Source organism: Hippichthys cyanospilos, chromosome 10 (genome assembly GCF_059441005.1).
Source record: "Hippichthys cyanospilos isolate Australia breed blue-spotted pipefish chromosome 10, RoL_Hcya_1.0, whole genome shotgun sequence".
NCBI lineage: Eukaryota > Metazoa > Chordata > Actinopteri > Syngnathiformes > Syngnathidae > Hippichthys > Hippichthys cyanospilos.
In genome coordinates this window covers 1,949,778-1,960,302 of record NC_142378.1, presented here as the reverse complement: position 1 = coordinate 1,960,302, position 10,525 = coordinate 1,949,778, and the positions used below count along the sequence as shown (strand labels likewise).

At 39.2% G+C, this 10,525-nt stretch overlaps 1 protein-coding gene across 3 annotated transcripts in view; it reads right to left on the bottom strand.

The window, feature by feature from the left end:
- Positions 1 to 275: 275 nt before the first annotated feature.
- tp63 (tumor protein p63) overlaps positions 276 to 10,525 on the bottom strand; it is a 28,917-nt gene continuing 18,667 nt past the window's right edge. For 2 of the 3 annotated variants that reach the window (XM_088425882.1, XM_088425880.1), the window contains 10 exons: positions 9,094 to 9,280; positions 8,909 to 9,024; positions 8,378 to 8,487; positions 7,841 to 7,977; positions 7,276 to 7,358; positions 7,074 to 7,198; positions 4,633 to 4,778; positions 3,074 to 3,221; positions 1,074 to 1,167; positions 276 to 1,001 (listed from right to left, as the gene is read on the bottom strand). In XM_088425882.1, coding sequence (XP_088282008.1) covers positions 711 to 1,001; positions 1,074 to 1,167; positions 3,074 to 3,221; positions 4,633 to 4,778; positions 7,074 to 7,198; positions 7,276 to 7,358; positions 7,841 to 7,977; positions 8,378 to 8,487; positions 8,909 to 9,024; positions 9,094 to 9,280 — 1,437 coding nt within the window. In that variant the 3' untranslated portion in view covers positions 276 to 710. The remainder of the gene's footprint in view (positions 1,002 to 1,073; positions 1,168 to 3,073; positions 3,222 to 4,632; positions 4,779 to 7,073; positions 7,199 to 7,275; positions 7,359 to 7,840; positions 7,978 to 8,377; positions 8,488 to 8,908; positions 9,025 to 9,093; positions 9,281 to 10,525) is intronic. The other variant, XM_088425881.1, reaches the window with a different exon arrangement.

Sequence of the window (10,525 nt, the reverse complement as noted above, 5' to 3'; positions counted from 1 at the left end):
AGCGCATTAGCAAGCTCTGCGGGAGCTTCCAAATGATCCCCATCATTTGAATCAGGTGTTTTTGAGGGAAAAGGTTTGAAAACATGGAGGATACCGGCCCTCCAGGACTGGAGTTCCACACCTGTGAACTAATGCATACCAACCCAAATAAAATAAATGAGGTCAGTTGTAAAAAGTAAGTCATCCCATCTTTTATATGCCTTTTTAAAAATAGGATTGTTGCCATCTTGTCACATGAAATATAATACAATTAAAAACAAGACAAGAAATTTGTTGTTATTTTTAATACAAATGGGTCCTTTCAAAAAGTACAACAGAAGAAGCTTGGATATTCATTTTGGATTCATATCAAAATAACCTTGAATATTTACAGTCAAAATTATACAAAAAAAGAAGAAAATGTGGCTTTTTTTTTGACTCGCTCTTGAAATGTTTTTTCCTGGTGGCCCCAAAAAACTTTACAACATGTACAATGTAGTAATCCTCAACCAAAACGCGTCAAAATTGAAATGCTTTTTTTCTCCTGTACAAAACACTTTTCGCCTATAGGTGGCGACACGCCGGCTAAATACGCGTGCTTGAAATGCAAACTTTTTTTTTTGGTCACTCAACGTTTTCTTAAGTGCTCTCAAGAAATCGTGCGGGGGGGGGGGAATAAGTGCGCGTCGGGAAAAACGAAAACGGCGGGAATGTTTTTTTGGCGGCTTTTCCTACTCGCCCTCCTCCTTGATTCGCTGCTGCTTGTTGCGGCGGGAATCCAGGTCGAAGGAGAAGTCGGACCAGTCGTCGCGCTGCGGGAAGGAGATGGTCTGGCGCAGCGTGAAGCGCACGGCGTCGATGACGCGCTCGCCGCGCGCCTCGGAGGAGCTGACGGCCGAGGCGCCGCTGGTGGTGCGCACGATGTGGGGCGGGGGGGAGAAGTCCATGGCCTGCCGGTGCTCGGCGATGCCCTTCCAGATGGCGTGCTGGTACTCGGCGGGGATCTTCAGCCGCGACAGGTCCTGGCGGGCGGGCGGGACGCGGGGTTAGCCGTGTTAGAGGGGGCGGGGCTCCGCTCGCCCGCCGGGGCTCACCTCCATGTTGTAGTTCTCGATCTGGTAGATGTTGCTTAGGCCCTGTGCTGTGAAGTAATCCAGGCAGCCTGCGCAGCCCAGACGAATGAGGAAGCTGCAACAACAACAAAAGAGACCGCGCCCCCAAAAAATCATGAAGTCTGATTTTACAAAAACGCCATGTATAGTAAGGTTGTTTTTTTTAAACCCATATATAGTAGGGCTTTTGTTTTGCAAAAAAAGACCAGGCTTTTTATTTATTTTTTGGAGGATTTTTTTTTGGAAGGATTTTTTTCCCCAAAAACGTGTTTTTTTTGCAAAAAAAGGCCGTGTTTCTAAGGCTTTTTTCGCGCCCCCCAAAAATCATGTATATTAAAGTCTGATTTTACAAAAACGCCATGTATAGTAAGGTTTTTTTTTTTTAAACCCATATATAGTAGGGCTTTTGTTTTCGAAAAAAAGACCAGGCTTTTTATTTATTTTTTGGAAAAATACGACCATGTAGCGTAAGGATTTTTTTCCCCAAAAACGTGATTACAGTAAGGTGTTTTATAGTAGGGCTTTTTTTTGGGAAAAAATGAGGAAGCTGCCGGGGGAAACGGACAAAAAAAATCTGAAAACTCGACACGTGTTGTAATTTTTTTTTTTTTTTTTGCAAAAAAGGCCGTGTCGCTCAAGGCTTTTTCACGCCCCCCAAAAATCATGTATGTTAAAGTCCGATTGTACAAAAACGCCATGTATAGTAAGGTTTTTTTTTTTAAACCCCTTTTTGTTTTGCAAAAAAAGACCAGGCTTTTTATTTTTTGGGGGGAAAAAAAAACGACCATGTATCGTAGGGATTTTTTTTCCCCCCAAAACTTGAGTACAGTAAGGTTTTTTTTATAGTAGGGCTTTTTTTACCCTCAAAACAAACCGCGTATTAAAAGCCTTTTTTTCATAAAAAAGAGAAAAAAACGTAAATGAATAGGGTTTTAGTTTCCCGAAAAACACCGTGTATAGTAAGGTATTTTTTCCTGAAAAATCCTTATATAGTAGGGCTTTTCTTTCTCAAAAAAATGGCTTTTTTTTTGTACAGTAAGGATTTTTTTTCCCCAAAAACGTGATTACAGTAAGGTGTTTTATAGTAGGGCTTTTTTTGGGGGAAAAATTGAGGAAGCTGCCAGAGGAACCGGACAAAAAAAAAATCTGAAAAATCGACGTGTTGTAAGTTTTTTTTTGCAAAAAAAGGCCATGTTTCTTTCTGGCTTTTTCACGCCCCCAAAAAATCATGTTTATTAAAGTCTGATTTTACAAAAACGCCATGTATAGTAAGGCTTTTTTTTCCCCCCCAAACAACCATGGAAGACTTTTTTTGTTGCAAAAAACATCTTGTGTTGTAAGCCCCCCCCCAAAAAAAACATACTAAGACTTCTTTTGCAGGAAAATAACCATGTATAGTTTTTTTTTTTCAAACAAAACACAATTATTTATAGCAAGACATTTTTTTGTTGCAAAAAACAACCATGTATAGTAAGGCTTTTTTTTTTAAATTGTAAGGATTTGCTCATATAATAATAATAATGATACATAATAAGAAAAGGTAAGAAAAAAAATCGCCACTCGATGGTAAGTCACTTATTTTTAAATTGAAAAAAATGACCATAAGGTATTAGTTAAAGTATTTCTTCAGGGAACAAGGCAATTCTTTAAAAAACACCACCAGAGTAATGGAATAAAAATAAAAAAGCTATATCAGATATATTAAAAAAAGGCATTCAGTAAGGCGTTAAAAATATACAACATTATTTAGTAGGTCATTTGAAATCCCAATCTTGATTTGAAACCTTACAAAGCTGAGTTTGAAACCCTACTTTGAAACCCTAAGTTTATTTTTAAAAGGTTAAGTTTGGATAACCGCCTCTCTGAGGTGTGCCCCAGGGCTCTATGTTTAGCCCACTGTTTTTTTGTTTGTTTGTTTGTTTTTTTAAATGATGTTTGATGTCAAACTTAGGAATCTATTTCTGAATTTGTTTTGGGAGTACCTGGAGATGCTGCTGTCCATGGGGTACGGAGGAGGGGGCGTACAATGCGAGGAGGGCACCAGGGGCAGCTGGGGCTGCAGGGCGTGAGTGGGGCTCAGTGAACTCATGTCGGTGCTCATGGGGATGTGAGTGCCCATCATGGGAGTCACTGCAGAGACAAAAGCGGAAAAAAAAAAAAAAAAGATCGTTTTGATTGACGTCCCAATTGGGCTGGGCGATTAACTCCCTATATGGTCAAATTGAAAAAGGGTTTGTGAAAAGTCCGCAGATCACTTTTGACAGTAAAGCAACTGTGAAGTCAATTTTTTTCCAAAGTGGCAACCAGCCATCCAGGTTTTCAAGGTAGGGTGTGAAACTAGGGTAAAGTTTTCAAAGTAAGTGATTTTAACTGATTAGGTTTTCATCTAAATTCAAAACTAGGGTTTGGGTTTCAAAGTAGGAAGTCAAACTAGTGATAGGGTTTCAAACGAGAGTTTCAAACTAATGTTAGGGTTTCAAACCCAGATTTCAAACTAAGGTCAGGGTTTGAAAGTAGGGTTTCAAACTAAGAGTAGGGTTTCAAAGTAGGGTTTCAAACTAGGATAAGGGTTTCAAAAGTAGGGTTTGAAACTAGGATAAGGGTTTCAAAAGTAGGGTTTGACTCTAGGATAAGGGTTTCGAAAGTAGGGTTTGAAACTAGGATAAGGGTTTTGGAAAGTAGGGTTTTTAAAGGATTCTGTTTTGTATGTAATTTCAAACTAAGAGTAGGGTTTCAAAGTAGGGTTTGAAACTAGGATAAGGGTTTCAAAAGTAGGGTTTGAAACTAGGATAAGGGTTTCAAAAGTAGGGTTTGACTCTAGGATAAGGGTTTCGAAAGTAGGGTTTGAAACTAGGATAAGGGTTTTGGAAAGTAGGGTTTTTAAAGGATTCTGTTTTGTATGTAATTTCAAACGAGGTTTTCAAAGTAGGATGTCAAACTAGTAATAGGGTTTCGAACTAATGTTAGGGTTTCAAACTCGGATGTCAAACGAGAGTTTCAAACTAATGTTAGGGTTACAAACCCAGATTTCAAACTAAGGTCAGGGTTTCAAAGTAGGGTTTCAAACTAGTGCTAGGGTTTCAAACTCAGGTTTCAAGCAAAAAGTAGGGTTTTAAGTGGGGTTTCAAAGTAAGATTAGGGTTTCAAACCAGTGTTAAGAGTTTCAAACTCTGGTTTCAAACTAATGTTAGGGTTTCAAAGTAGGGTTTAAACCAGTAATAGAGTTTCAAACTTGTTTCAAACTGATGTTAGGGTTTAAAAGTAGGGTTTAAATCTAGTGTTAGGATTTCAAACTCAGGTTTCAAGCAAAGGGTAGGGTTTTAAGTAGGGTTCCAAAGTAAGATCAAGATTTCAAACCAGTGTTAGAGTTTCAAACTCTGGTTTAAACCGGTATTAGAGTTTCAAACTTGTTTCAAACTAATATTAGGGTTTAAAAGTAGGGTTTCAAACTAGTGTTAGCATTTCAAACTCAGTTTTCAAGCAAAGAGAGGCGGGACAGGAAGTGGAAAAAAGAAAAAAAAAAAAAGGAAAGAAAACGTACTGTCGGTGAGTCCGGAGGACATGGCGGACGGGGTGAGCGTGTTTCGCTGCTGCGGGTTGATCAGCTGACTGACGGAAGGAAGTTTGTTGACTTTGCCGTGAGGGGGCGAGCTGGAGCCGTACGCCGGCTGAGGCGCCATCGACGTCCTGGAGGCAGACGGCAACAGATGACGTCATCGAGCGCCTCCCTTCCCCTCCCCAAAAATCGCCCGACTTTTATTTTATTCTGACAAACGTCACAAAAAAAATCCGCGCTTTAGTATTGTGTTTATGTAATTACGTTTAATGTATTTTTATGTAAGAGATTTTGGAATGATGAAAAAAAACGTCAAATTCAATAAAGTAAAAAATGAGAAACATTTCGGTTTGTTTAGTTCATAAAAGAAAAAAATGCTCGATTTTTAAAAAATTATTTTGTACATTAAAAATGTAAATTCGGAAAAAAATACATTTTAAAAATTGTGAAATAAATGAACATTTTGTTTTTGAAGTTAAAATAAATAAATAGCCATTTTAAAATGATTAAACTAGTTAGTATATGTTCACTATTTTCAATATATTATAAAGATATTTTTATAATATATAATGATATAATTATTATTGTCAATTCTCTTTGACAACTTCAATTTAAATATTTAGATTTATTTGTTTTCAATAAATCCAAAATCTTACTTCAAATCTTACTTATTTTAAAATTAAAAAAAAGAACATTTTGATTTGATTATCATGTTTTACACGAATGAAACTCTCACAACTTTATAAATAAAAAATAAGATTTAAACATCAAAACTACAATTACTTCATTAAAAAAAACTGAGATTTGATTGTTTATGAAAATTGATTTATTAAAAAAATTTATTATAAAATGTGTTTATTACGAAAAGCTTACCTTATTCATACTGTGAGTTTTAATAACAAAAAATCAACAAATACTGTAAAATATCTGTATTTGATGCAATAAAGTAAAAACAAATGACGAAAAACATGTTGACCTTTACACAGTTACATTTTAAAACGATCATTATTAGCATAAACTTTATATATTATATTCAAAAGATATTTTTAAAGAAAAATTGAAGTTTTGAGACCCTGTATATCATATTTCCGTGAGCATCAGGCATTGTAATATTAAAAAAAAAAACAACCAACAACTAAAAAAACCAGCAACATAATATCCCAAACAAGAAAAGCAATTTTATTAGCATTAGCCACAAAAAAAGAGAATCTGTTTCAAACAGAAGAAAAACAAGAAGTTGTTTCCCCGAACTGTCCCGCAGTAACTTTACAAAACATGACCAGCATTTTGTCTTAACAAAAAATGAATATAATAATAAGACCCCGCCCATCCACACCGTAACACGAATGAGTCCAGCTCTGGCCATAAAGCAACGCATACACACACACACACACGAAACACATGCAAACTCATCACAAGAGTCCACCCGAGACAGAAAAGTCTGGAGAAAGGAGTGGAAAAAAAAAAAAAAAAGGAGGAGGAGGAGGAATGAGGAAGGCTCAGGAGGAGGTGCAGCGCCACCTGGCGTCCCCGGCGGGATCCAGCAGCTGACTGCCCAGACGCGTTTTGATCACACTGAAACGAGGAATCAAACACACGCAGACAACACAAAAAAGCGCAGTCAAAAAAAAAGGCTGAAGATTTGAGGAAATCAAGCTGCACCGCTGCCGTTGGCCACAAGAGGGAGCCATGTAAACACAATGATAAAGGTCGGAAAAGGAGGAATGGAAACGGTTCTATTGTCCGGGTAGAAAACATGTCACATTCTTTTGCTTCACTCCTCAAACACACACAGAAAAAAAATACTTGGAAGAAATCATGAGAGAACTAGCGGCTAAATTGTGAATAAATCCACAAGTGTCAAGTTAACATTTGCCCTGGTGTAAAATGCGGAAATACAAAAAAATTAATACTTAACAGAAAACATTGCTTTAGTAAACGCAAAAACTCTAAATGCCAGTTCGCGTTATTAGCATAGGAGAAAGCTAATTCGCGAATAATGCAACATTTGAATAGATGCAAATTTTCGTGAATGAATACGCCTTGGGTCAAACTGACCCCGCCCCCAAACAAAGAATTATCAGGTATGTTAGTTGGCAGAATTACAGGATTGAGGTTTTGGGATATTTACATAATTTTGAGTCAAATTGACCCAGGATGTTATTTTGTGAGTAATTTTTAACGCTTTTGAATAATTGCACACATCACCGGGTCATATTGACCCAGAGATAATAATATTATTCTTGAGAAATGAACATAAAGCTCTCATTAAAACAAAACATCAGCTTTAGATTATGCACTTTTCGGATACGTTTCTGTGACTCGGGTCAAAATGACCCAGGGACAATATTGGTGTTCATAGCAAATAAACGTAACAGGAGGGTTCATTTGCTATATATGGTGAGAAGTGAGCTCTGACCACTCACTGTTTCTGCAGGAGGTTCTGCTGCTGCTGCCGGTACGACTCGATCGTGTGCTGCGGCAAAAACTGCATCAGCTCAAGAGATTCTTTGATTTTCACCAGAATCTCGTAGATTTCCCGTCCCTTGATCTGAAAAGGACCAAGGCGCTCGAGCGGTGGAGAGGCCAGAGAAACGAAACGAAAAAAAAAAAACAGGAGGTACTCACGGGCAAACAAAAGACTTCCTCGTCCGTGGATCTTCTTTTCTTGATGGCCGACATTTGGATGCCGTGCGATACCTGGCGGAAAGCTGGCAAGGGACAAAGCGCAGAAGGCGGGTAAGCGCGAGAGAGTCGGCCGTCATTCGGGTCTACCGTGGCAGAGCGGGAAACCAGGATAAAAGTTGCATAGCATAAGCGCCAAAAGGAGAAGTCAACCAAAACATTGAATCCAAACTAATTGGTTTGATCCATCTCAAGGAGCGAATTTCGTCCATTTGGCCGATGTTTAAAGGGCAGACGATTAATCGGTCGGGCCTTACATATTATTGTAAAGAAAATGTCGAGTTTGACTTCCCCTTAAACTTAAAAGTCTGAGAATTTCCATTTCGTACAAGTTCTTACTTTCTGTAAAATCTGGAATTTTCTCAACTTCACCCTGCATAATCAGCAAAGCGACCCAGCACGAAGGACTAAAAGTCCAATTTTCCAAGCGCCGGTTCCTTCCGCATTGGCCATAAAAGCGTCCAAAGTGGTCAAACCCGTCACCAAGCCCCCCGCAAGCTCTACTTACGGCGCTTCGTACCCTCACTGCTCTTTGTGGCGTCCGTGATGTGTTGCTTGCGGATGCTGTCCTCGTCCGCCTTGCGGTCGCGACCCGGACAGGCGCAGATGCGAGCCTCGAAACAGCGGCGCCCCAAAACCTGACCGCTATACACAAATACGCGTAGAAAGATCAGAACACCTTGAATGAGGTCATCCGGTTTGAAGATACATTTCTGCTCCTAACTGCTCAGGATTTCGTCGCACACTTTTTCAGGAAGCGACATATTTGCTATCTCAATTTACTTCATTTAACTTCAAGACAGACAAACTTGCAAAATATTTGACAGTAACAAGAACTGAAAATTGTTTACATCTTTGCAGTTATTAACATCTAATACAAACAATGTCGAAAAGAATTTGAATGCACCATGTTAACGGCTGGCAAAACGGGTCGATTATTACGTATGGCGGAAGGGAGATAAAACGTTCACAGCAAGGGTAGGTAAACCCCCCGATTTTTTTTTTTACAAGTAACACGTTCTATAACGCGGAATTCTGCACTTACTCTCTGGTCTCCAAAGTGACGATGATGAGAATCGGTCGCCGGTTCATACCGCCAACGCAGCTGGAGTTGCACATGAAGTTGTACAAGATGGTGGTAAACTCCGTGCCCACCTAATAGGAAACAGGAAGTGAGGGCATTATTATTATTATTATTTTTTTTTTTTTCACACAACCAAGAAATACATGTCATTTTCCTGGCTTTTTCCATGTCAGAAAAAACCCCCCGTCTTTTTTCCCTCACATTATACTTTCTTCAAAACTAGCATAAGGACAGAATGGGCCGACAAAGAAAACCCTTTTTCCATTAATAGGTAATATCAGAAGCCCCTTTCACACAACCAAGTCATTTTCCTGGCTTTTAGCATGTCAGAAATAAAACCCGTCTTATTTCCCCCCTCATACTTTCCTCAGCAACCTTTTTCCTCTCATAGGTAGTCTCGAAAGCTCATTTCACACAAACAGGAAATAGAAATAATTTCCCGACGCATACAAATTCCGAGACGGAATCACGAACGGCGTCCTCCACTCTCACCTGAGGCGGCTCGTAGGGCACCAGCACGCTCTGCCTGCCGGTGATGGAATCCTCCACATACTGGGCGTGGCTGTTACCCTCCACGCGGATCAGGTGACTCGGGGGTGCGATCTGACCTGGTGCGGGATGCAGGGGTGCTCAAAACGCCACCCGGAAGCCCATCTGGAGCTAAGCGGTGGACTGACCGTCGTTGAACTCGCGACTGAGCTCGTGGTTGGGGCAACGCTTGACCACCTCGGTGACGTGTTCCGCCTTCTTGTAGACGGGCATGGCGCGGATGACGGCGCCCTGCGGAGGGGTGGTGAGAACTTTGATCTGGATGGGACACGTCTTGGCGATCTGGCAGTACAGCTTCTTCAGCTCTGTGGAGTACTAAGACCAGGAAAGGGAACAATTTCAGAGATAATATGAGAAGATACTGTCTGCTAACTCATTCAATGCCAAAGACGCAGTTTTACGTGTTGAAGAGTCTACACATTAAGTCCCAGGTTTTTTTTTGTTTTTTTTTAATATCTTTCCCAATTTTTTCAAGTGTTTGGCTAAATGAGGGTCTCTAAAAAGCAAGTATTAAATGAATTAGGTATAAAGTGATTAGGTAATTAAGTACTCAAATAATCGATTACTTTAACAGTACGTTAAAATGATCATACTTAAGAACTTTAGTACAGAAAGGACTTGATCAGTTTGTCACTTATGACTTTAAGTAATCAATCACTTAGACACTTAATTAACCAAAGTAATTGATTACTGTTGGTTCTAAAAGTAACTTTTGTACCAAACGTAATCAATTACTTTTGCAAAACAAGAATTTGGAGGGAATAGGATGGAAAAAAAAAACATTTCCCTTTTATCAGTAGTATCAGAAGCCTCTTTCACACAACCAGAAGATACAAGTCATTTTCCCACTCAAAAGTAATCGCTGACTTTAGTACCTAAGTACTTTAGTGCCCGAAGTAATTGATTATTACTTATAATCCAAAGTTATCAATTACTCTAGTACCCAATCAATCAATTACTTTGGTACTTAAGTACCTTCCGTCCATTTGTTTATTTTTTTTACATTTATTTTTAAGAGTTCAGACATTCAATTCTGGATAATTTTTATGCAGTATTTCACATATATTTCTTTCAATCATTTTTGTGTTTGACTAAAAAGGAGGTTGTAAAATGGTAGCTTTTGTGGTACCACTTAAGGCAATTAAGTAGTAAGTTATTACTTTAGATAGCTAAAGTAATCAATTGCTTAGGTAAAAATTTTGGTACAGTACTTAATCATGTATTATAATTATAGTTAAAAATTTGGCGCTGTCTGTCTTTTTTCCTGCCAGCGTTTTGAATAAATGGCATCGTCTTGGAATTGTGGTATTCAGTTCTCCCTGGAATTTTCCGCTTTTAGATGTAATAAAAGAAGCAACACAAATGCTGACTGTTCCGTATACGAAGTCCCTTTTTTCGAGCAGGTTCTCGTAAATTCACAACCGAATGATCGCCATCGCTCCCGAGCGCCCCCAAAACAAGAAAACAACATGCTGAACGGAAGAGACGGCTGGACGGGGGTAACACCTGTTGGCTGGACCCAACCCTGCCTTGTTTGGCCCTCTGGCGAAAAGGAGGTTC